This window comes from Actinia tenebrosa, unplaced genomic scaffold, assembly GCF_029948245.1.
Source record: "Actinia tenebrosa isolate PJP-AT-01 unplaced genomic scaffold, QUT_ActTen_1.0 PGA_scaffold10__47_contigs__length_13832649, whole genome shotgun sequence".
NCBI lineage: Eukaryota > Metazoa > Cnidaria > Anthozoa > Actiniaria > Actiniidae > Actinia > Actinia tenebrosa.
This window is the reverse complement of record NW_028292570.1, coordinates 7677215-7703259: the sequence shown is the minus strand read 5'-3', so window position 1 is coordinate 7703259 and position 26045 is coordinate 7677215. Positions and strand designations below refer to the sequence as shown.

At 35.8% G+C, this 26045-nt stretch overlaps 4 protein-coding genes across 8 annotated transcripts in view; 2 read left to right on the top strand and 2 right to left on the bottom strand.

The window, feature by feature from the left end:
- Positions 1-16179, top strand: part of LOC116300745 (cleavage and polyadenylation specificity factor subunit 6) — a 39147-nt gene extending 22968 nt beyond the window's left edge. For both annotated transcript variants that reach the window (XM_031709667.2, XM_031709668.2), the window contains exons 8-17: positions 138-344; positions 573-748; positions 6487-6547; positions 7154-7227; positions 8516-8547; positions 9255-9292; positions 9666-9832; positions 10101-10162; positions 14012-14188; positions 14603-16179. In XM_031709667.2, coding sequence (XP_031565527.2) covers positions 138-344; positions 573-748; positions 6487-6547; positions 7154-7227; positions 8516-8547; positions 9255-9292; positions 9666-9832; positions 10101-10162; positions 14012-14188; positions 14603-14606 — 998 coding nt within the window. In that variant the 3' untranslated portion in view covers positions 14607-16179. The remainder of the gene's footprint in view (positions 1-137; positions 345-572; positions 749-6486; positions 6548-7153; positions 7228-8515; positions 8548-9254; positions 9293-9665; positions 9833-10100; positions 10163-14011; positions 14189-14602) is intronic.
- Positions 16180-18698: 2519 nt separating this feature from the next.
- The window catches only part of LOC116300746 (doublecortin domain-containing protein 1), a 71622-nt gene continuing 64275 nt past the window's right edge, over positions 18699-26045 (bottom strand). For 2 of the 4 annotated variants that reach the window (XM_089026706.1, XM_089026707.1), the window contains one exon: positions 18699-19400. In XM_089026706.1, the coding sequence (XP_088882832.1) occupies positions 19260-19400 (141 nt within the window). In that variant the 3' untranslated portion in view covers positions 18699-19259. The remainder of the gene's footprint in view (positions 19401-26045) is intronic. The other 2 variants (XR_016119172.1, XR_016119173.1) reach the window with 1 other exon arrangement.
- Positions 19617-21581, top strand: LOC148912928 (uncharacterized). Its single transcript, XM_089026711.1, has 3 exons — positions 19617-20155; positions 20349-20609; positions 20898-21581. The coding sequence occupies exons 1-3, from the start codon at positions 19695-19697 to the stop codon at positions 21070-21072; spliced, it is 897 nt and encodes a 298-aa protein (XP_088882837.1). The 5' UTR covers positions 19617-19694; the 3' UTR covers positions 21073-21581.
- Positions 21091-25964, bottom strand: LOC148912927 (uncharacterized). Its single transcript, XM_089026708.1, has 12 exons — positions 25303-25964; positions 25017-25232; positions 24695-24878; positions 24340-24553; positions 23847-24204; positions 23499-23696; positions 23166-23352; positions 22375-22623; positions 22042-22213; positions 21626-21771; positions 21360-21554; positions 21091-21289 (listed from the first exon to the last, which is right to left on the bottom strand). The coding sequence occupies exons 1-12, from the start codon at positions 25663-25665 to the stop codon at positions 21162-21164; spliced, it is 2610 nt and encodes an 869-aa protein (XP_088882834.1). The 5' UTR covers positions 25666-25964; the 3' UTR covers positions 21091-21161.

Below are 26045 nucleotides of genomic sequence, written 5' to 3'. Positions count from 1 at the left end.
ACATCAGAATATTAAATAATTGATTTTTCGTGGGCAATTGCACTGCAGCCTTCTTTGTTTTTGCTTTTCCAGCGAGTTACTTGATGCATAACATTATTGCAAAGGATCTAATATGTAATTTCCTCTTGATATTTTAGCTGGAGGTGTTGGATCAAACTACCCAGGTCATGGAGGACAGTTTGGACAAGATGGGCAGTCAGGACCTGGTTACCATGGTGGAGGAGGTGATAGGGGAAGAGGGTATTTTGGCTATAATAGAGGGGGATTCAGAGGAAGGGGTGGTGTACGTCCAGGAATGGGAAGAGGATTTGAAGGAGAAATGGCCCCAAGAGGACCATGGATGGGTAAGCTGGAATCACGTTTATATGTTTTTTTCTTTTATCTTCTTTAATTACACCAACTTCATGTATTTTTATGTTTTATTTATTTGTATAGTTTTGTTGATTCTTTTTTTATCTCTCATCTTAAAATTGTATATTTTTGATTTGAATGTGTTTGTTCTCTAAAATTTCCATTTATTAGCATGACTGTGGTAGCAGCTGATAGGCCAAATCTGTTTATATATCTTGTAGGCCCACCAGGTCAAATGGGTGGTCCAAGGCTCCCTCCTCCAGGCATGGTTCCTCCATTTGGAGACCAGCAACCACCACCGTTTGGAATGAACCCCAATATGGGTCATTTTCCTAATGCTGTGATGGGTATAGACAAACCATCTGGCCATGGACCAGCACCTCCTCAAATGGCCATGGTAAGTGCAGTCCCTTTACTTTAACTGTAAAGAGCACAGGTCTCATCAATGCTGTATGTTCTTCTAGGGTCTTTCTCCAGGTTCTCTGGTTTTCCTCCCACCTTAAAGATTATCTTTTAAATTCTCATTTCACTTTGCAAATTAACCTAGCATGAAGCTTAGGGGTTTGTCGTGATTGTCCCAGAATGCGATATATAGAGATTATCACATGTTAAATCGTTTTTATTCACAAGTTTTTTGTATCATGGCGAACAAGCGAGTTCTTGAGCAAGTGAGCGATATGATATGAAAAACCACAGGTAGCCCAAGCTTGGTTTCTGTGGTGTCCTGTTATAAGGAAATGTATGGGGATTCATCAAAAATTTCAATAAAAAATCATTGAAACGTGAAATAAAGCCTTGAAATTTTACCCGATCATTGAGAAATAGCACTTCTTTCGCTCTGTGTGGATATTTTTTGAGTTTACCCCGTTTTAAGATTTTTTTTCCCCACCAGTAAGAAATAGAGAAGATTGTAGACTCGAGTCCCAAAAGCGAACCATCACGAGTCTTTGAAACCTCGTATGTCTTCGAATTTTCTTTCCAGCGCCAAATGTTAGGCCATTAAAAAATACACTCACCATAATTTTGAAAAGAGACTATATCCAAATTCAATCCGCATTTACAATACAAAGACTTCCGGCGTGACCTCGGGTCGGTTGCTGAAAGAAATCCATTGAACTGGTGTACAGTAAGCTCCAAGTACGGGTCAGAACAAGCGAGGTAGTATGTGAATACAGGCAAATTTCATGGCTTAAAGACACGAAGACTAATCTCTAATGCAACTTTCTCGGTTCTTCAGGGATGTGAGAAAAAGTAATGACTAACATTTGGTGTTGGAAAGAAAATTCGAAGACGTATGAGGTTTCAAAAACTCGTGATGGTTCGCTTTTGGGACTCGAGTCTACAACCTTCTCTTATTTCTTACTAGTGGGGGAAAAAATCTTAAAACGGGCTAAATTCAAAAAATATCCATGCAGAGCAAAAGAAGTGCTATTTCTCAATGATCGGGTAAAATTTCAAGGCTTTATTTCACGTTTCAATGATTTTATTGAAATTTTTGATGAATCTCCATACATTTCCTTATAACAGGACACCACAGAAACCAAGCTTGGGCTACCTGTGGAAACACTTGTGAATAAAACGATATCAGGCTCTTAACATTGATTTTTTGTTTATTATACATTTAGGGTTGATTTTCATTGGTCAGAACTAAAATGTGTCGTGAGATCGTATTGGACAGTTTTACCATGAAGTGATATCATATCACTTCACTGATATGGTTTTTATTCACGGCTTTATTTCATGGAAACATCCTATGCTAATGGGATTTAGAAAAACGATGGGCCATTCCATGTTACAGACATTACATTTGGAGGCAATTTTTTGCAATATATATATGAAAAAATAACAAACTTGTTTCGCATGGTTTGTATCAGTATGTAGCACAAACATTCCTTAAACAGGCTTCTCATCATTAGACAAAAACAAATATTGGATTTCATTCAAATAAGTGGTAAATATTTTTATTTAAATCTCTGTTACAGACATTACAAAAACAAAGATGTTTCACAGGTTCAATTTATATTTATTTTCCTTTGAATCTACAGCACAGGCATTAATAATCTAACAACAGGGTGCTTCAAAGCTTTTTCATTGCTGGTCCTTTCTTGCATTTCGTTAGTCTGTTTAAAGTTGGAGGAAAAAACTGCTGTTACTGACATATGCACATTTTTTGTTACAGACATTATACTGCGAAAAAATATAATTTTGATGATAGTTTACTGGATATTTTTGTTTATTTATAACCTTGTGGTATCTAGCAATAATTTCAAATGCTTAGTACATCTAATTACTACTCTTCCCAGTAGACCGAGGTAGTTGTGATTTTTTAATTGCCTTCGTAGCGTCTGTTATGTTGTCCGCAAGTACATTTCAAATCGACCATGTGATGCCAATGTTGTACCATGAGGACATGTTTTTTACACCACGTGATTAAAACTTGACTGAATTTTGACCATGTGGTGTATAAAACTTGTCCTCGTGGTACAACATTGGCATCACGTGGTCGATTTGAAATGTACTTGCAGATAACATAACAGACGCTATGAAGGCGATTAAAAAATCACAACTACCTCGGTCTACTGGGAAGAGTAGTAAGGTACAAATGAAAAAGACGAAATAATGTGTCTGCTCCCATGGAGCTAGCTGAGAGGAACTGGACCATTTGAAGTTCCAAATCTTTCGGAGATAAGAAGTTTCCAATATCTAAGAAAACAAAATACATTTCAGTGATGTGTTCAGATGGTCACTGATTTGAGAACCTGACAATCATGAATGGAAATTTTTTTTGTACAGATCATTATACATGTCATGATTGTTACTTTTACCTGATATTGTTGATGATCACTGTTGATCATTGATACATGCTTGGCATGTGGTTAATTGTTATTCAGTAAGTTAATATATTTCTCACAATGAAGTTCAATCAGTTTAACCTTTTTAAAATGTATAAACTTTAAGATGCATTATTGAGGAAGACATTGCATTCAATTGGACTTTCAATTTAAAAGACACTGTAGAAAAGGCGTATTCAACATGTAGCTGTCATAAGTTTGATTACATACACTATTGTTGGACCTTCCCAATTGAAGAATATTGAATTGATAATTAGATAAAAGAGTAATTTCTCACATTCTTAATTTTTACTGTCAGATGAAAGGCTGAAACATTTATCAGTGCAGTGATTGTAATGTCTGTAACAGGACATCCCTAATGTAATGTATGTAAAATACTCACTTTTCTTTTGTTTTCTGCAAGGAAACTGATTTTTTTTGATACTTACATATTTGTGTCCATAAAGATGCATGAAGAAAATTCTATGGTGCACAAAAATTAAATGAAAAGATAACTTTGTTTTCAGGTCTATCAGTTTTGTTGCCCTTTTCAAAATCTTATACCCCATTCACACCTAAACATGTTAAGTTAAACTATGTTTTCATTAGGAAAAAAATTGAGAAACTAGAAACCTACAATATAATGAAGCTTTCTAAAATAATATATACATTTAGACACTGCCTAAAATCGGAGCTCCCGATACGGAAGTCACAGGGAGAACAATTCGAATGATACTGAAAGGCCAAAATAAGATTGGGGGGAAAATCTTCAATTATTTTTTATTCAAGATGAAGATAATTTCTCCCATAATAAAAACCATGCAGTGAAATCAAATTGAAACACTACGTTGTTGTTTTTTGTTTTGTTTTTTTGTTTGTTTTTTTTTTGCACGAGTATATTCTCCCACTAGGAATTTTGTACAGAGCTCACCACCACCCCAGGGGCTAGTTTTGTTCTTGGAAGATTTTCCTCAACAAAATTTCAAAGTTTTAGGCTTTGAATCTCTTTTACTTAAAAAAAAAAAAAAAAACGAAAGATAACTACAGATAATCCAATACAATATCAAGTTTAGTGGAATTTACCTCGGATGTCTTTCATTAAAATCGTAAATCTGGAGATTTAGGACAAGTCAAGACTAAAAAACAGATTTGAAAACTGGTTAAGGTGAGCAGAAAATAAAAGATTACTTTAATTATGTCTTTTACAGAACGAGACAAAGTTTACATTCAGTTGAACTTGACAAGAACAACTGAGACAAAATAGAAAATAATGCAAAAGGCAATGCAAAACACAAAATGACTAATTTCTTGTCAGTAAATTGGCATTTGTAAATGTTTTTGAATATTTTTTAGCTTTTTAGAGTGAAAGTCTAGGTCTTTATACAATAACATATCTCAACAACACAAATTTAAGCTCATTTTTATAGTCATACTTGCTCGATATACGATTGTTTGCTAAAAACGCACCTGAATTCTTGAATAACACTTCTTGATCCATCTTTGACTACATGAAGGTTTTTTTTAATTGTTTTTGGTCTATAACTTGTCCTAAAGCGATTTTTTCTGTGCATTTGAGAGCCGCATTTGTCAGTGAGTAGTCAAATCCAACATAGATTCATAGTTTAAATTTATCGTATGATTTAATACTGTAATACTACCATATTTGGTGCTGTCTTAATAATATTTTCTGCATTATAGATTTTTTTGATCAAAATTTGCCTTACCCTACCCCCTAAGGGTAAGGGGTTGACCACCCTGGAAAAAATATAAGTTCGATTCATAGCTAAAATTAATCAGTACATCTAATACTTTAATTCTGTCATATTTGTTGCAAGTTTAAATAACATTTCCAGTATATTTTAGAATTTTCAATCAAAATTTGCCTTACCCTATCCCCCAAGTGCAAAAATTGATCCCCCTGGATGAATTCGAGGTGGGTCCATAGCTGAAATTAATCAGCTTGTCGAATAGTATGATTGTACCAATTTTGGTGCATTTACCTTAAAGTGCACAATTATGTCATTTTGCACCATATTGCTGGACTATTTGGTGATATTTCAAATATTGAATGCAGATATACCAATCACATACCTTAAAAAAAGAACATTTAGTGGTCTGTTTAAGTGATAGAAACCAAGTTCTAAGTCTCATAAGAACTTAGTCTCTATCGCTTTATGATATAGCAGAAGATATTTTGAGATTATTAAATCGTTTTATCGTCTGATCAAATTTGCAATTCTCCACACTTTGGCAAATAAGCGAATCATATCATTGTACCTTTTCTCATTCACTGGAAAGACGAGTCTGACAAATTAGAAAAACGTCTTGAAAAAATTCATGAAAAGGATGTAAACATAAAGATTCTATAAAAAGGTTGAATATTCAAGAACAAGTGACATTTTCGTAAGATTTGTACATGGTGTGCACATTTTTGGATCTTGCACGCTCAACAACATTGGGCTTTGTCAGATTTGTTTTTAACCTGTTTTCCATACCTACATCAAAGCAAACCTCATATCTTGGGTAAGTTTTATAGGTTTGTTATTTGAGGGACTGTTTAGGAACCTTTTTGTTATATTCCTAAGTGAAATGAGACTGTTTTCGGGCCATAGTTTTTGCCACTTTCGACCTAAACTGGCTGTAGGTTGCCTCGGCGAAAAATCTTTTCGCAAAACTTGATCTAGCATTTTGCAAGGTGTTTCCTCGACTTTTACTTCCATATCCGTTTCAGAAAATCATTCTAGTAGGAAAATGAGTGCATTTGCTTTATATTCAATAGAAAGTTTTAGTTGTTATGCTTAAAAGTTTATAAGTCTCAATATTGTTTAAGTGTGTTTGCAAACAAGAAAAAATGTTGAATTTCAACAACCGAATGAGTTTTCACTTTACAGGCATGTTTTGTGTTCCTTGTGTCTTTTTATCTGAAAAACTAATACTTTATTAAATGAAAATTTACTACAAATGATTAAAACTAGTCTTGAAAAACAGAAATCGCCCATTTGTGCAGATTTCTTGGAGAAGAAATTGTATTAGAGAAACTTTCAATTGTGAGCTGTCAATCAAAAACCATGTCTTTACTGGCCAAATTGAGTATAGGTTTTCAGCCAATCAGAGCACGTGTACTATCTAAGCTATATCATAAATTTAAATAAAACACAGACTCGACACTTCAGCACAATACACACTCATTACAAGTTGTACTGATATAAAAAATTTCAGATTTGCCATTCAATATCATGAAATATGACAATGTCTACAGTGAATGTATCATCATTTACCTAATATGTTCCTGTTTCATAATTAGCCTTCCATTGGCCATGGCCCTGGTGTAGCTATGGGTAGTGATCCATACTTTGCTAGAATGGGTAAGTCATCTAAACAATATTGTAGTTCTTTAGTTTAAGGAAGGTGGTAATGCTTGGTGTTAAATATTGCTCACCATCTCCAAATTAGAATGTGTGGTTCCAGAAATTACCCATACCCATCCCACAGAGGAATTAAGAATTTCCGAGGAGTGGGGGATCAGAGAAAGAACAAAAATTTCAGAGTTTGTATGGAAGAAAATTGGAATTTCCGGGGGACAGTGGGGTGTCTTAAAAAATTCCTCCGTGAGGGAGGTATGGATAATTTTTGGAACTACACAATAGGAGAAATACCCAGAAGTGTTGAGCTTGACCTTGGGTTAATTAAAAATGACACACTAGATTCATTATGAAAAAGCTTATTGTGAAAATCCAAAAGTGGGCTTTTTATGTTCTCCACTGGTATTTGCTAGCATCACTTTTCATTCTCTTACCTTTTGCTTTATACTAATCAAAACATTTGACCATATTCTAATTCTTGTAACATCTTTTTTCAATTAGTTCTGTTTCTTTTCAAATGGAAGATTATATTATCTTATTGTTATTGACAGTCTGTTTTAATTAATAGACTAAGTATTTGCCAGGATAATTGATGTTGTTATGAATCAGGTATGATGGGACAAATGCAGAGACCTCCAGTAGCTCCACATGTTAATCCTGCATTCTTTCCTGAAGGGCCACTGGTAAGTTGATGAAACATATTTAAAAAACTTCTGTTACCCAAGTTGGGTGTACATTCACCCAGGTCTACAACACAGTATTATAATTTATGTGATTCATTAAACTCTCACCCTATATTATTAGCCTGTTTAAAATTGCAGACTGTGTTGCATCATGGGAATTTTTTATGGGATTGGTTTAACACTCTACTAAAATGCCATCATTGTCAATTTCTAGAAAGTGATAGGAAACCTTAATTGTTTTGTAAATAAAGTTTTTGTTTGTTTATGCATAAGATGTCAACTGACTGAAGAAGTGTCCTTCAAACAGCCCAATAATGCAACATATTGCTGCAAATCCCAAAAAGTAATTTAAAGTACCTATATTTAATGTCGGTAGTTAATGGAAACCGACAGTGGGCACTTTCCTCCTCTCTCAATCGGTGCTCTTTTCTAAGAATATTGAAAGCTTAATGTCAAAGATTACGGAGAAGTCGCATTAACAGATGTGGAGATCCATGGTAGATGGCTCAGCAAGATTATTTTAAGACATGCCGTGGACCTCAAGTTCTGAAGGCTGCGCACTAACCAACTGAGCTATGCCTACTCCGAGGCTATGAGACAAGGGAATTCCCCCAATTCCCCCCAAAAATGATTTTTGTTAAGCTTTGTGACTATTGTACATATCATGGAATGTGTAGCTGTCATGAATACCGGTCTTTTCGAACCAAAGTCTTTTCGATCCAGGTCTTTTCGAACCAGGTCCAGGTCTTTTCGAACCACCTATATACACTTTCGATCCACATACATACACCTTCGATCCACATACATACACCTTCGATCCAATATAGTTGTGAAATATTTTATAGATGTTTAGTGTTTTCTTTCAGAAATATTACAGAAATATCACAGAAGAAGTGAATTAATCCAACTGAGTGAACTAAGTATCGTGTGTGATATGTGTTAGTATCGCTTACTTATTCATAGTACAACGCGCATAGTTTTGATTTCCTTTTTGATCATAATCTTTTATTCGGTGCTCAAGACAACTTTTGAAACTATACTTATTTAAATTAACTATGTACACAGCATATAGGACGTGTTATATGCTTTAGTTATATAGGTGGATCGAAAGTGTATATAGGTGGTTTCGAAAAGACCTGGACCTGGTTCGAAAAGACCTGGATCGAAAAGACTTTGGTTCGAAAAGACCGGTTACCGCTGTCATTCAGCTAGGTTTGCATGTCCATTTTTTGTTGGTATCTTTGTCAGTATATTGTGTTTAATATTAACTTATTGATTCTTTTTCTAGCCTGACTTTGCTGCAGTTTCCATGGCTAGCAGGTTAGTTGAGACAAGTTACAGTACACTGTAGGTAGAATTTCATATAAAAGTCATGGGATTTCCCCCTACCAGTTCTAGTTTGATCTGTGAGTAGTAAGTGTTAATCGCAAAAAATTAAAATAGTTACTATTATTTTAACTCAATATAAACAATAACGTAAATTTCTTGTGACATTTTGAAGTCATCATGACTTCATTATCAAGCAAATAATTTAATGCTGGTCATTGGCAAAGTCATACAAAATAATTTATATAATAAACAAATACAATACAATATATTTTATTTACATTCTTTTTTACATTTTTTAAATACTAAGCTTCTAATTACAAATTAATCGGTTAATTACATTTTTCTTTTCTCATATTTTTGTTGTTAGTTAATTTTTTAGAATGTCAGTGTCTAATTTAACACTTAGTTTTCGAGTTAGACACTGTAGTGTTGGAAGTCAAATAAGAAAAGTGTAAATGTACACGAAAACTTTGGCACAGATTGAGTCAGATTGTGTTTTGAATTTTGGTTTTCATTCACAGATGGATGACATTTTCATATATATCAGACAATCAAATTCTGCTACACTTCAAACATGCTCCCGAGGACAGAAGATTTTATGTTTTGGGCATTAGCATCATGTGTTTACCAATTACAGAGGACTTGTTATTTGTTATTTTAACACTTTTTTTATTTTTCATTACATAATTGTATTTTAGAGTTGATCCTTTGGCCAGCCAATATTCAAGCAGACAAGGTATGGTAACTGAACTATCCCCAAAAATAACTTAAGCAAATGGCAGTTATATTTCCAGGGACTGCGGGGGGGGGGGGGGGGTTGGGGGGCCCACTTTTTGTCAATATGGACTAAATTTTCCAATCCCAGCTATCTCCCCCACGCCTACCCTATTTGCATACTAGTCTCTTATTTATTCCAATTTTAGCAGCCCACTACCCCCCACTTTTTTTGGGTGCTCCAGGGCTCTTAATTTTCTCCCCCATATTTTTCAGTGACTTGACTTGCCATCATAGTTTCTTTGGCTAATGACTGGCACTTGTTTCATATTATGAAACATTTTCAAGATTATTTGAAATCATCAAATCATAACTATAAATTCTTTTTGTTTAAGATGATTATACAGAGTCAATCAAGAGAAATTCCACTGTCGCTGGCAGTGCTATAAAAAAAGCAATAGCAGATGCCAACTCTGGGGATAATGAGAGTGGAATAGAGACTTTGGTAACAGCAGTATCCCTTATTAAACAGTCGCCATCAGCTAATGATGAGACCTGTCAGGTAAGACAAGAACGAGAGAGAGACCTTAGTAACAACAATATTTCTTATTAAACAGTCCTCTAGGCAAACATACGTCCTACATAACTGTTTTTAAAAAGACCAAGGACTAGCGTCCGCAACGACAGTAAGTTTTTTCATCTTTTCACAGTGTTACCTTTATATCATTACTGTTTCATTACAAACACCGACGCAGCTCACACTAGTTTTTAGCTAGCTATATCCCTTCAGAACCGTTTTTAGTGAGCTTCGATTTCTTTTCTCTCTTCAGATTTTAGTCCAGAATTTGCAAAGCTGCCTACAAGGCCTTGAATCGAAAATGCTAGAAAGAAGGTTTGTTGAAAATGCTATTTACTTTAAATTTGTTTTCGTTGGATATTTTCTACCATTTCCATAATTATGTAACCCATTTCAACTAGTCTGATATAATTAGAGATGTCTGGGTTTCGGATTCCATTGATCAAATTTCCAACTGTGTTGATGATGTCATGTGTTTGTTTGTTTGTTGCTATTGATGGAACTAGGTAAAATCATTGGTTCTGTTGATAATTATGAAAATAGGTTTAAATTGTGTAATATATCTAAATGTTCACAATAAAGGGCATTTTTAGTGTTTGATCAATGGATAGTTTCATATTGTATGGGCTGTGTGCGTCCATACTAATCTTACAATATTGTCATGCTTCAAAGGGAATCTCGTGCGCAAACATTAAAATGGCAGAAGGTCATAGTAACACTATCTGTTATATTTGTTTAATAAACAGTCCTAAGGTGGAATCAAACTAATTCAGAGCGAATTTTGGACAATTTAATTCTCGCTCGCTTCGCAAAACTAGTGCGTCAATTTAATCCGAAAATCAAACAGTGCTATTTTTAGTTTTTGGCTTTTTTCTCCTCATCCTCAGGTACGATTTTTCTGATGTCTTTTTGAATCTTATCATTTAGTACTAATAACGCAGCCTGTGTATAAATTTGGATGGAAAGTCTTGGGCAGAAAAAAAGTTATGACGCCGCTTGAAAATTCGATCCAAAATTTGAAGCATATACACAAAAGGTTTTTTGTTTAAAATTCCTACATCAATAGAGCTAGACCAGAGCTTTATCTATATGGTTGTGAAATTCCTACAGTTCGTCCTATCCAAATTTTGGAAAAAAAACATTTTTTAAAGTGAGGTGTACCTAAAAGAGCTGAACCCGCTAGAAGTAATTTCTTGAATATCGGTCGACAAAATTGACCAAAATTCAATATAAATTAGTTTGGTTCCACCTTAAGGTTGGTGCCTACTAATTACGAACCATTTTTATGATTTTTAAAAATAGTTTTTTGAGGATAAATCGGGTGCTAAAAGCGTGACAAGCGTGACGCGGCGTTACGAAACAGCGTGACTCGCTCTGTTTTTGGCGTGTTTGCAGCAGCTCCTTCATCTCCGTGGTTTTACAAACAGGAGGAAAACTGAAAAAAGGGATATTTCAAGCCTTCAAAGTACCAGAAAACTTATTCAATTCGAAGAACAATAATAAATAATTATTTCCTGTGTAGAAGAAAAGATTTCCTTAAGCAAATGGTATGTAAATTTTTTTTGAAGTCGGAAAAAGAACGGCTTTTCATGAATGTTTCACGGCAGTCGTGCATGCAAAGCAAGAACCAGGCAAAAACTTTCGTAAAATACAAACCTAGATTTAGTTTAACTTCACAAGTGCAAGAGACAGATCTAATAAATCAAAATAATAATTTTCTTTGTCAGTATGCTCTTTGCGTGAACGTTTTTGAATATACTTTTTGAGTGAGTGAAAGACATTTTTTGTAAATACGAGGTTTTCCAACGACAAAAGTTTATTTTATGTAATTGTACTCGCAGGAAAAGCTAAATGAATGGCTGATATTTGGTGTAATGTGTAATACTTTTTCAATTTTCATTTAACTTTAAAACAAACTAAGCTTATCTGTATGGAAATATTGAAAAAGTTATTTTATTATTCACCGATCCGAGGCCATTGAAACTGCTTTTTCTAGAAAGTAAAAACATATGATTTTTCGCTAAAAACACCTGAATTCTTGAAAATTACTCTGTGATACACCTTTGATTACATGAATGATAGTTATTGCTGTTGTTCTTGGCCTTAATTTTTTCCAAGGCCGACGTTTTCTGTACCTTTGAGTGTTTTGCTTTTGAAACCCGCGGGAATCCCTCGATGCAGATGCGCAGTAAGTGTGCGCGCTGACAATAGTAGGTACCAACCTTAAAGAGTCCAAAATCAGTGCGTTAGTGCAAAAGCGCTAGTACGACTAGACACTTAATTCGTATACAGTCAATTCAAAAAATGTTGTCGTCGACCAACTCAAGCCTACGCGACTGGACCGAAAGGAACTCTGGGTAGTAATCATTGAAGCCGAGCTGACTACATAATTTTATCTGACTAGTTATGCCTGGTTTACAGCACGAACCTTCGTAGGCGAGCGGGAAGTGTTGAAGGAGACGTTTTTTTAATGCCTTCATATTTTCGAAATTGTGAACTGAATCATATCTACTTTATTTTTCTTTCCCTAAACCCAAAGACATGCATTTGATGGATCGTTTCTCGCTATTATTATCTTTACTACTAGCGGCAACAATTAATTCAGAACGAATATTTAACCGCTACAGTGATTTTTACCCATATTTCTTTCGGCCCAGTTGCGTAGGCTTGAGCCGATCGACGACAACGTTTTTTGAATTGACTGTATATAGATTACTTCATAGAAAGTGCGGCGTACGGGGTTTTAGCATATACCAACTTGTGTACTTCCTAAGAACGCGCGCGCTCATTGGTTAATTGGAGGTGAATATTGTACGATATTCGCCTCTGAATCTCGGAATATTGAGTCGGCAATAAAATGGCATCTGCCGGCAATCGTTTTGCTACAATTTCCGATGAGGAAATTGAAAAATTGAAAGTAAATGCTATTCCTATCAATACTAAAAAGGCAACGAAGTATGGCCTAAACGTTTTGCTAAAAGTTTTGCGTGAATTTGTCACGCAAACTAAAAGCTGCTGCGTTTGCTTGTTTTTATTGAATTATTGTATATAAAGATAAGTTACTCTGTACACAAGTTGATACATGCTAAAACAGTTATTTGCCTCAGGCTCAGTGAATATAAGGAATATTTACCTCGCCGCTCGAAGACTCGCGTCTCGGTATATATTCTCCGATATTCACTTCGCCTTCGGCGAATAATTGCTAAATACTCACGAGTTGTTTGTGTAAAACACGAACGAGCGAGTCTCATATTTATAACCCCGTACAAAGCATTTTCTATGATGTTTTCTCTTTATTATATACACTTATTTCTTGCTTAGTGTGTTTTTGTTTTCTTGGTTTTGAATAAACTCATCTACCGGCTCATCTAGTGGCACAAAACGACTCGCCATTTTGTTCACATCAACCAAACTACAGAAAACGCAAATTTGCTTTTGCGGAAAGCCATTCAAATGTCACAATTGCTCGTTTTATGATTGGTTGGTTTGGTCAATTCTGTTTTGATTGGTTCTATTTTTTACACTGAAAAGCTGTATGCGACGCTGATTGGTCGTATTGCATTTTTACCAGTGAAATATAAAGTATAGGGATTTTTATAATAGAGATTTATTGTATGGAATTCTAGTTATATATATAATAAAAACTATATGTAAACTAAATATATAATTCGATTAACATTAATTCATATAAAGATTCTTATTTTATTTAAGTTATCAGTCTTTACCTCTTCCTTCAGCCACTGAAAAACATGATATTTTGTGAAAAACCCAGTACTTTCCAAGGTTTTTAGTTTTTTCGTTTTCCCTCCAAAATCGGTTGGAAGAGACGTTTTCTCTGGTTCCGAGTCGAGTTTCAACTTGATGTGTTCATACATTCAATGTATTTCATCATGTCCAACCTCATCTTTGAGCCATTGTTTCGTGGTCACTCGTCCGAATTCGGGAAAGGTCTATTCCTCTTTCTAAAGATTCAATCCACAATGATTCGTGAATCAGTGACAGAAACAGTGCGTTTGTTTAAACCCTAATTTGTAATAAAATGTACATACTTCAAATCCGTTATCTTTGCATAGTTAGAATATAACACTGTCTTTTTCAGTTGGGCCAACCAAACAAAATTTACTGAGTTGAATGATGTTATTTATTGTTATCAAAATTCAACAGTCTCAGTCGAAACAAAGAACGATACGAAGAAAAAGACGAATACACAGGTAGTGATAGAGAAAGTTCAAGAAGACACCGTCGAAAAAGATCCAGATCACATGACAGGCGATCTAGATCACGTGACAGGCGATCGCGATCACGTGACCGAGACCGTGAGCGCCACAGGAGTAGTAGGAGGTAGGCAAACTCAAGCAAACATTTATTTTGAACTGTTTTTAACGGTTTAACCTTTATAATTTATTTATTTATATTGTCTTTGCTTGTTTCACCTAAAGCCCTTCGAAACAAAAGGTCAGATTGCATTATGACTTGCTTGGTTTCTAACTCTAACAGGCTAGAAACGTAAACTGCAAGCAGTCTCTGTGTATTTCTCTTGTTTAATGTTTGGTTTTTGTCTCGTTTGTTTTTGCCGAGCTGGGATTAGTAGCTGGTATAATATGCCCGGGAGAAAGGGTGTGGGAATGAAGGACGAAAGGAAGTGTACAACAAGATTTATCATGGTTCACTTCCTACGCTGTGTGTATTTGATTGGTTATAAACATCTTTCCCATACCAGTATTGATGACGATGGTTGATATTTATTATGTTTAGGTAACTGCTGTTTGTCGGCGCACGATATTTCACCTCAGTTCCTGTGTGTAAAAGCGGATCCAACTCGTGTAGTTCATATGAAAGAAGGTTTTTATAAACTGAGCTGCTACACATGAGTTATAAAGCATTCATATGTCTTATATTGAAAGGTACAAAGAGCTAGTTACCTGTTAAGCCTGGTTTTTACAAGCGACGCAAGCACAAACGCAAGCGCGAGCGCAAGCGCAAGCACAAGAGGCGTTAGACAGTTTTCACGATGAAATAAGACCTCTTATGCTTGCGCTTGTGCTTGCGTCGCTCGTGAAAACCAGGCTTTACCCTGCCTCCTACGCAGCCGCTATTAGTGTCGTCTCGCAGCCTGTGTGCTTTCGTAATGAATATTTAAATACTTGCTCTGTCCCTGTTCGTAAAAATTCTTCATGTTCTGTTTTATTTAAATTTTGTATGTGTGTTTAAGTCAAGGAAAAACTTTTTAAAGAGAGGTATTTTGAAAACCATTATTTCACACACTTGTTTATTAAAAACAATTTTTGGCAGGACTTTAATGGATGTCTTGATATAACCTTTCAAACACTAGAGGGCATACAGTAAAACCATGAAATAATAAAAAAAAGTTGTTAGAGTACAAACACTATAAGTGTGTAACATAAATACCACTAAATACTGCTAAATTATGCTAATCCTATTGTTTTCTATTGTTTAATTAGCACTATTTACTACTAAATAGTGCAAAGTGTTGCACACTTTTAGTGTTGATTTTTTTGGATGTTCTGTTTAAGTGATAGCAACTGTTAGTCACTAAATAGCTACTATTTGTCTCTATCAACTTTGTTTTTATTTAATAGTTTTATGGCATGCACTCTAAATACACGTTTTTAAAAAAGGGTTTGGCAGCCAAAGGCATAAGCAATAGACCCCTTGGATGTGACGTCAAAGCAGCTCAATTTGGAGGTCATAAAAGAATTACAATCCCGTCGAAATAGGTAATCCATATGTATGTCCTCCAAATTGAGCTGCATTTCGACGTGCTGTAGACAGTCTTTAGCTTCGTTGTTTATTGTCCCATTTCACTCGGCGCGCTTTTTACTTATACGAACTTTCTAACTCTAACTCTCTAATTTAGAGTGATTTTGATAAACCCGTAAAACAGATATCATTAGTTAGCGTGTAACAATGAAATGACAAATTGATAAAATAGAAATAGGGTCTACTAATAGGGTCTGAGGGTCTACTAATTTATATAAGGCTGGTGTGTATTTCACGCGGGTTTATGAAAACCACTATAAAAGTAGAGTGACCACAGTAAATCCGTGAAACTTTAATAATACTAAATAGCACAATTTCATGCAAATTCCATTGTTTTCTATTGTTTAAAACTAGCACCATTTTGTAGTATTTAGTAATTAGTGTTTCACGGATTTAGACTACTGTGGTCACTCTATTGGTTAAAAGAGTATTGTATGTTTGGATGTTGTACGGATTCTGCTATTTTTGTCACCACATTTGTAATTCTTAGCTATTTTAATGGTGTATATTGTAAATGCTGTTGCATTCTGTATTAAAGGAAATTCACTTTATTCTCCTCACCTCCTTCTTTTATTAAAGGATTTAAGATTTGCTTTAGTGACAGTGTTTTGAATGAAATATCCAATGAACAGAGCCCAAAGAGAAGTTATTTACACTTCCAGTTGACGTCGCCGTTGTAGATTTTCATAGCGCAAGTCCCCTATTGACTTGGGGCACGGGGGTTGCGGGGGGATCAATGAAATATATTTGCGCACAATTTGGCTTAACAAAACGTAAAAACCTATAGTCTGTTCTACTTGATCTAAATCAATTTGTTTTTGGGGTCCTGAGTGTTAGCTGTTTTGACGGGGATCGCATAAACCTACCCGAAGCGAAATAGAACCCTGGAGCCCAGGGTAAGCGAAATGCTTCGAATGTCAACAAGCATAAGAAGGGCACAGTGAACCCAAAGTCTGAAAAGTGCAGCTAGTATCCACGACTTCGCCAAAGGGCACTTTGATTTTATTAGGGAACTTATAGCGGAGCTCCCCGCGCGTGTGGAAGAACTGTGTGAGCGGAGCACCATACCTAAAGTGAACGCCTACTAGAGTGCAAACAATCCGTGAAAGACTAATTGACTAAATAGTACAAAATAGTGCTAATTAAACAATAGGAATGGAATTTGCATGAAATTGTGCTATTTAGTATTACTAAAGTTTCGCGGTTATATTGTTTGCACTCTATAGACCCCTTGCACTGATTTCCTAGAGGAATTGTTCTGGGGGACAAAACAATAGACCGTCTTTTCTTATGCAAAAATTTCCATTGTTTTGTCCCCCAGTAACAAAACGATGCAAGGGGTCTATGCGTTGTGTGCAACCATGTGACTCAAAACCCTTTGAAATATGATTAGAAAACTCATTAATAATTCATGAGGAAAACACAATAGAAGTCATGACCATGAAGGTGATTTTATATCGGATAAAGATTCGTCTTCATTTGCATAAACTTTAACTTGGATTTTCTCTATCAAACTTGGTTCATTTCGTAAAAAAATCGGTACACAATGAGAACAAACATCATAAGTTTTCTAAGCCGTTCAATAATCTCGCAGATCGTGGTTTATCGGGTCTAAAACCACTCGGCTGCGCCTCGTGTTTTATACCCGATAAAACACTCCTGCTCGTTTATTAAACATTACATAAACCACGGGTAATAAATAGTTCATGTTCTAGCAATGTATGTCTAATGATAAAAAGGTAAATTATACACCGTGAAAAGATGAAAAAACTTACTGACGTTTCGGACGCTACTCCGACGAAGGACTTTTCAACTTTTCACGTTGTATAATTTGCCTTTTTATCATTACTGTTTCATTAGAAACACCAACGCAGCTCACACTAGATTTTAGCTAGTTATCTCTTCTTAAGGTGGCTGGACCCCCTCACGCTTGACCGCTACCTTCCACTTTTGGAACGCTGGTGCATAAACGTGTTTTATTCGATTGCAAATCTTTTTTGCACATAAGTCACATATAAAGATTGAATTAATGTTTGATGCAGTTTTTAGTGAGATCGGACGTCATAACACGTGATTATGATGAAATATTTGTTTTCGTTTAGAAAATAATTTTAGCCTTGCAGAGCGTTCAACACTAAAATGATTCGTACCACATAATTATATACTGGATGCCTCCATTTGTGGGGATTTTTGAAAAAATCTATCTAGCTAATTATGAGATATTTGAGATTATTTAAATATAGTGCGTAATCTACTTCAAAACTAAACAATGGATTTGATACGGCCAAAATTAATATTTCAGAGCTATATTTAGTTTTACTCTGTATCTAGTTTTAAAAGGAACATTTTGAAGGTAATCGACTTATGCGATTTTGTGAAAACGTATAGTGCAGAAGACGGGGTAAACATTTGATGCGCACTTTTCATCGCAGTTTTCTAGTCAATCTTACTAGATCTTCCATTATTCTAAAATTCGCTGACCATTTCTCTCAAAACTAAGTCAGGATACAAATTAGAACTTAAACTAATATTACACAAAATTGCAAGACTATTGAACTCATTTAATGCGATCTAAAGCGAACGAAAAATACAGAAAACATTGATCGTCTCCCAACGATTTGATGCTCTGGGAATTCTATTGTTTGCTAATGACCATAACACCAAATTCTTTCGCACCATGCCCAGTCTGATCTCGCTTGGCCGCTTTCCGATTTACTTCCGAAGCATGGTAATACACAGTTTTTTTTATTCAAACGTGGGACGTTTGTCACAACTGTGTGAGGGGGTCCAGCCACCTTAAAGAGACATAAAAGTCATGACTTTCAATAGAAAGGGTTTACGATATCAGTCTATTAAAGATTCTATTCAAATGTCTGTTTAAGGGTGGGAAACAACGAGTTGTAGATGTGGGGGGGGGGGGGGGGGGGAAGGGGGTGGGGGGGGGGGTGGGTCTGGAACCCCTGGACCATCCCCTGTATGCGCTCTTGAGAATCCTATCTAGTTTAGGAATACAGTGGATGTATATAAACGAATAAATTTCTAAAGCATTCGCTTGATCACGAGATAACGCTTTAAAGGACATCACATTAATCAAGACTTATCAAAAACAATAACTTATTTACACGAGGTTTAAGAGTTAAAGTTAAAGTTAACAAGAAACATGTTTCTTTATATGCAATAGGCATATAAATGTTATGCAAATAAAAAATAATTGGAAGTTATATAAATAGGCCGTTATTGCTTACTATCAATCACGTGACTTTTTGGAGTTGACTGGGGGCAAACAAGCGGTTGACTGGGGGGCAACTAGCGGATGCTAAGTCAAAACATATCAAAATAAGTCCTCAAACTATGGAATTGGATTTTTTTCACGACATCAAACCAGAAAACAAGAGATCAAAACAACCTCCAGGATTCTACAAGCCGTCAAAAAAGAGCTATTACCGGAAGTGACGTCTATTGATAGCAACCTATATAGCTCCATATACGTAAAACCGGATTATTCTTTAATTTTCTTTTTTTCCAATTAAGAAATAATTGGATAGTTACCTTTATGAGAACAATAGGTAGAAGCTATACATTAATTATGATTAAATATTTTATCAATATGACGTTGGATTGACATATTAAACTACTTTCGACTTAATGGCTTGCTGGATCTATGTAGTGTATGAACAGATACTTGTCCTACAGGATGCTCCTGACCCTTGAAGGCGGATGTGGCTGGGGATGGTGGAGCGGGTAGTGCAAGCTGAGGATTGCTGGATCTCGCCTGATATAAACGAAAATCAAATTAGATTCCTTTTCTTCTTCTTCTTTTTTTTTTTTTTTTTTTTGACAATTTCGACGTAGGCTAGATTATTGTTTTTCCGTTATTTTTCCTTCCATAATCCTTTTGATTGTATCCTCCGCAAAAGAAAAAGAAATAAATAAATAAAACGGTGCTTGATCTAACTGTTACTTTTAAAGTGCACCTACACCCTATTTTTTTAATATTCTTAACTGTTTGTACGGAACTTTTTAAAATGTTTTGTGGTATTTCGGTCACATTTGAAAAAAAAATTGAATGCGAAAAATTGTTTTAAAAATACGAAATGCGTGGTCCATTACCGCAGAATCAAAGCGGGAGTCTGGGTCCGAGTGTGACGTCACCCCAGGCCATGACTTGTTGCTTGGTGCACGAAAGTTAGTAAACAGATCGAGTACTTTTGAAACACAAGAGATTTTTGAAGACAAATTCGTGAAGATGGACTCTGATAACTCTGATCTAGAGACATCTTTTGACTTACAAGATGAATACGATGTTGAGGACGAATGTTTTGACTGTTCTGAGCAGTCCGATTCAGGAGAATATTTGTCAGTCGAAGGAAATGATGATACCTCTGAGTGGTACGAAGGGCATCATTCAGGAGAACCTCTGGCAGACGAAGAATGGACGAGACAGTATGAAAATACTGAACGAGAAAATGCCAAGATTGAGGAAATGCTTCACAAACGATTGACTGCCGTTAGCGTAGTAAGCGAATGGTGAGTTTTCTGTGCTATTGAAACATAAAAGCGCCCCGTGAATTTATAATGCGAGAGCGGTTTCGCCAAACCGTAAACAATGTTTTTGAATGAGCTCGAGGATGACACTAACCAAGATTGCGACTTTTGTAAGCTTTACAGTTTCTTGTTACGTGTACATTGAACATTCGTGTTTTTACTGTTTGTTTTGAAGGTGCAAGTGTGGCAATTGCTCTACTGAGATGCTAGTAAATATAAGCGAATGCTATTGCTGCAAAGAACTCGACGGATGCGACGAAGCTCTCCATTCTCAAGAAGTCCTTCAAGACCTTGATGAAAATGCCGAGCTGAACTGCATAACCGAACATCCTGGCTTCTCAGCAGTATGTCTCCAAAAATGGAGTCTTAAGCTAGCAGCTGATAAGTACAAAACCAGAGATCGGAAAAGATATCAACAATCAGGATCAGAGGAAAGGTAAGCTGAATTTGTGGCTTCTTTATGTACACATTATACTTTAACCAAAGAAATTATGAAAAAACCTTATCAATAAAAAGTTAAATATGCCAAAAATATTTTTATAAAGCAGTTTGTCCTTCTCGACATTAATTCCAAGGATTGCATGGGATATGATAATTTTTGCAGTGAACCAACCCCCAAACTCATGAAATTACCTTAATAAATCAAACTATTTTATATTCATTAGTTATTGATCATAATTTTGTTGTAATCACACACTAAACTGATTCATTATTGACATTCCAGCTTCCTTCGTAGCATTGCATATAGGGAGTTCACAAGACTAGTGCATGGGTATTTGGGATACAAGAGACGAATTCCACTACCAGCCTGTGCTTACACACGCATCAGAGAATGTTTCAGAATTTCTGAAGATGAACTACACAGTGGGTTTGAAATGGATCTTGAGCCTTTAGTTTGACTGCACAATGACAAGATATAAAAATAAAAAGTATTTAATACAAATTTTGTAGATGAAACAATTTAGTGTTTTAATAGTCGATGTTTTTTTTAATTTCTTTGGTTTTTTGGACAGTCAATGACATTCTTGTGTCCTTTCATAGGATTTTTGCATAGGCTGCAATGTGGGGCTCTCTTGGCATGTTCTCTACTTGTTAGTTGGTTTTGTTCAGGGACATCTAAAGAAAAAATATTAAAAATGTATAAGTAATATAAAATTTATAAATTTAGCTAAGATGTAAAAAGTACCTGCACAAGTAGGAGGAACATCCTCAACCACAATGCTTTTCCTGTGCAAGTGCTTTTGAAGAGCCTCCTCTCTTGGCTGCTTCTCCAGCATTGAATTCATTGGTGCTGGGGTCATCTGTCTTAATTCATCTTGTGCAGCAGTCAAGTCTTCTTTTGATGAATTCATGAACGTCTGGAAAATTTCTTCCACGTAACCTATAATAAAAATTGAGTTTAAAATTATGAGTGACAAAAATGTAACCCTTGAAGCACAACACATAGCCTACCATAGTCTGGTTTTACTCTGACATCCCTTATCGTGGCTTCTCCATTTTTGAACTTGGGATAAACCACCTTTTGTCTGTTGTTGCCTCCCGTTGTTTCTACCTCTCTCCGAAGATTAAGGTTGAAATGCATAGCAGCAAGAATGTGTCTGAAAAGAAAATATCCAAATTTTAAACATATGCAGTTGGATTTGACAGGGTTTTACCTTTGGGGTTCATTGGACTCCCAAGTTATCTAAAATTGAATCCTATGGCATATATGTTTTTCAAACTCTCTTTATTTCAAAGATATTTTCGTGTCTCTAGAAAGCAATCTATTTTTGTTTGGGCGTCCTATTCATATTTTTTTTACATATATAACCCAAATTTGGTGATCTTATTTATCAATCAGGTTTCTCGCTAAAATTCTAAATACAAACCGGCAATACATTCCAACATATGAATATGCAATCATTTTGGGAGCAAACTGATTGATGAGGGAATGGAATCCTTCCAAGCAACTGGTCTGCGCCCAAGGGGAAGCTTGCTGGATACCCTTTTTCAGAGAATCTTTTGTCAAGGCTTTACAAATTTTTTCATACACCTCTGACCCTAAAGAAAAAAAGGTAGCTTAGAAAGTGTTTTAAATTTTGAGATTAATAATCTTACACTCCTGCTTACTTCTTGGGTGAGAACTTTACACAAGATGACAATAGTTTAGTTTGGACTTTATGAAACTTAAAGCCAAATAGAATACATTATGCAAAATGTACCTTTAGATAACCAACGTCTGGGTTGAAGTATCCCATGATTGCACTTGTTAAAAATTGGATCATCTAGGCTATTGTGAACATTCACTATGTGACTGAGAAAAGATTTAAACTTTGCCCAGATCACAGTACCAGAACCATTTGAAGTAGATGTGGCACTCCAGTACAGATGCCTCTCACAGGGCTTTATCCACTCCTTTACTTCTTCATAATGCTTTTCTTTAGAAATTTTTGTGAGGACTTTCCTGATTTCTGAAATGCATAAAATTAATCTACATGTAGTGGTAGTGCACATGTATTCAAATCTAATAAGCCTAAAGCGAGATGATATTTTACCCCCGACTCTATGCCATAATAGTTTTTAAAATTCTTTCACATCAAAACTTTTGATTCCTTAGAGAATACAGGAACAATAGTCATAGTTAGTGAACATAAACAAAGTGAAAAGGACTATAGTCTAGTAACGGGTGGTAAAAAATCATCTTGCTTCAGGATTATATATAAACTTTTCATGCGTCAGGGCAAGTATGCTCTATATCTACTCATTGCAATAACGGTTTCATAATAATAAATCACTGACAGGTTTAATATTACAGTGCGGCTAATGAAACCGTGGCCAATTGTATAAAATTGACCGGTAAGAATTTCGAACTTAATGCTACCATATGATTGGCTAATAATTCTAGTTTATCAAGTTACCCTGGATATAGTAATCACACTAACTATTCTGCATATACTGTATATTGGTCATTTGCATACAAATCAAAGCAATAATGAAGTCACTCATAACTCACTTTTCTTAAGGTGCCATAAATCAAAGTAGTGGACAATGTTTGTCAACACCTTCTTCATGTGACAAGCAATACCAGTGTGTCGGTCAGATATAAATGTTAAGATCACAATCCCATATCCTATTAGGTAATCCATGCATTGTTTGAAGCCTTCAAACTCCATTGCAGGACTATTTCCCACTTGGTTCCTCTGCGGGCAATGAAATAAAAAATATTTGTTTGCTGAAACAAAATTTGTGGTTCATGAAAAATAAAGATGGCAGTAATTGATATTAACTGCTATTTTTATTATAGATGGTTCAAAAGAGAGTCCTACTGATAAAGTTCATGTCTCACCTGAATTAATGCAAAATGTATAATCATGGGGACAGTGCAACAAAACATGGTATATGCACCATATTTTGCACTGTGCCCCATGCTGTCATGCCGTCCATCACCTGCTAGTACAACACCACTGCCCATGGACTTTATGTTGTCAAGCATCTTCTTCTGGTAGCTTTTCCAGTACATATGTATTGCAGGGAACAGCTTGGTCTGCAAATAAAATACAAAATCCATATAATGCTATTTCTTCTCCATCTTCGATCAGAAGATGCATTTGTTTGTTTATCTTAACTGATTGTACCATTATCATTATAAACTACCTATGACAAACATAGTACAATATATAATACCAACACTCACTCTTTGATGTTTAAAGAACGTAGTCATCGACACACAACCAAGACCCATGTGTGCAAAGATTTTTGATATTTTGGAGATTGATCCCCCAGCCAAAAGGATTGCCATGCAAAGGAGAAAGTTCCCTGCTGGTACACCCCAACCTGGTATCACTGGTTGACTGTGCCAGACATTTTCCCTCTTTAGACACTTTGGGTTGCTGCAGGCAGTTTTTATTACAACTTCTGTCCCAACTTGGCTCACTTCTACCAGGGGGTTATCACTTTTGCAACAGTGACAAAACTTGAACAGCAATAACAGCTGGGACAGAAAAACAATGAACTTTGGCTCTGATCGCAGATTGGTGTCATTCAATTGAACCCTGAAATAAGTATATGTGATATGTGTTAAAAATATTAAATGGGTATATTAGCAGTATCATGAAGTGCAGCTACATTATGTTGTACATGGCATTAGTAAACATGAACATTATAAAGTAGAGAGGGGAAAAACACACCTGTGAGCTGAATTTTCTATATCATCCTCAGATTCATTTGCTGACTCCTCTGACTGTGTTTCATAGCTGTCATCTGGTTCTTCTTCTGTTACTTCCTCCTTGCTTTGGTCATCACTGTCGTAATCCCACTCTGAATCAGTTACACTTTCTTCTTGAGGAACTGAGTCACCCACTGTCTGAGTTGCCTTGTTTTTCGTTTTGTTATTCTTAAGGCCTGATAATAATAATATTTATAAAGATTTCAAGTATTAGGTTCACAAATACATATTAGTATAATATATCCTTCTAGGAACCCTAAGAATGTTTGTCACTTATAAAATCACACATACTTATAAGGACTAGCTACATTACTTACGTCTTGTAAGCCTTCTGCATTCAAGCTTCCTTTTCCTCAGGTGTGATCTCAGGGATATTACTTGGTTTCTCAGCAGTCTCCTTTCTTTTTGCCATTTGGCTTCACCAGTCGTAGGGTCTCTAGTACTCGATGTCTCCTCCGTTTCCATGAAATCGACATTTTCGTCCTCCCTGTTCTCGGCACTCTGGTGAAAGAAAATCGATAGTCGATTGAGCTACACTGTATTATGTAAACAATCATCCTTACTCTACCATAAACAATGACTCGTGTTCAAAACATATGAGTAATAAAGCCCATAAGACTAAGTTGTAATAATAATCACCGTAATATCTTCAGTATTAGAGACAGGAGCAACTTCTAAAACCTCTTCTCTTTGTGCCACAGGCAAGAGCATAGGCTCAGGCTCGCTGACTGGTTCAGTTGTACCAGGGTCTTCGACAGTGGCGTCATCATGATGATCTTGATGTGCAGTACTACTGGGGACGCTTTTAGAAGCAGCAGTCGACACGGTGGCATTTTTTAATGATTCTCTTAAAGTCTATCACGAAAAATACACTTTATTAGTTTCATAAGAAGGTTGCAGTAAATGTTTTAGCTGAGTTTTTTACCTTTCTTCGATTGCGATATGTTTGCTGTTTCTTTGGCGAGTCTAGTTGACCAGCATGTAGCGTGGGGTAAACATTCACTCCAAAACTGTCTCGTTTCAGTCGAGGGATGGCCGGTTTTCCCAAGGTAGCAAGAGTTGTAAATCTTCGCTCAAATGATTCTACTCTAAAATGCACAGAACATATGCACGAGTTCCTTGTAGGCTCCCACTTTGCACGCTTCACCTTTACAAACTTTATCCATCTAGTCCTTCGCTTCTTGGCCTCGGGTCTTTCATCATTAAAATACGGAATACTATGAAGGGCAATCCCTTCAGGAATATTTGGAACGTTGCTACATCCCCAAACTACACATTTGTTGGGCATTTTAGCGTTTGGAAATAAAACGTATTTAAGAAATTTGATAAAAGCAAGCGAATAGTCTAGAAAAATCTGTATAGAATCTGTGGTAATCTTTGGTTGTGTTGGCCTGTGGTGACGTCACACACCGCTCGCCCCAATCTCCTCTGTAATTACGGCCATGGTTCACTTACTTCGGCTAAAATGGTCAATTTTTCAATCTTTGACAGAGCACCAAAAATTCCCGTTTTGATGGATCTAAAAAATTTTTCCACAAATCTGCTTTTTGTGCCTTAAAGTTTTACTCCAGATCAGAAAAAAATAGGGTGTAGGTGCACTTTAAGCTGTTAGGGAAATCGGTAAAAATCTTGGAGAACGACATCAGTCATAAAAAGAATTCTTTTGAG

Excerpts from the sequence above, each read along its gene's own strand:
- LOC148912928 (XM_089026711.1), top strand. The coding sequence starts at position 19,695 with ATGCGAAAAATTGTTTTAAAAATACGAAATGCGTGGTCCATTACCGCA. Across the intron at positions 20,156-20,348 it reads GTTAGCGTAGTAAGCGAATG|GTGCAAGTGTGGCAATTGCT; the intron begins GTGAGTTTTCTG and ends TTTGTTTTGAAG. Across the intron at positions 20,610-20,897 it reads CAATCAGGATCAGAGGAAAG|CTTCCTTCGTAGCATTGCAT; the intron begins GTAAGCTGAATT and ends TTGACATTCCAG.
- LOC148912927 (XM_089026708.1), bottom strand. The coding sequence starts at position 25,665 with ATGCCCAACAAATGTGTAGTTTGGGGATGTAGCAACGTTCCAAATATT. Across the intron at positions 24,554-24,694 it reads ATGCAGAAGGCTTACAAGAC|GCCTTAAGAATAACAAAACG; the intron begins GTAAGTAATGTA and ends TATTATTATCAG. Across the intron at positions 22,624-23,165 it reads TTTATGGCACCTTAAGAAAA|AAATCAGGAAAGTCCTCACA; the intron begins GTGAGTTATGAG and ends TATGCATTTCAG.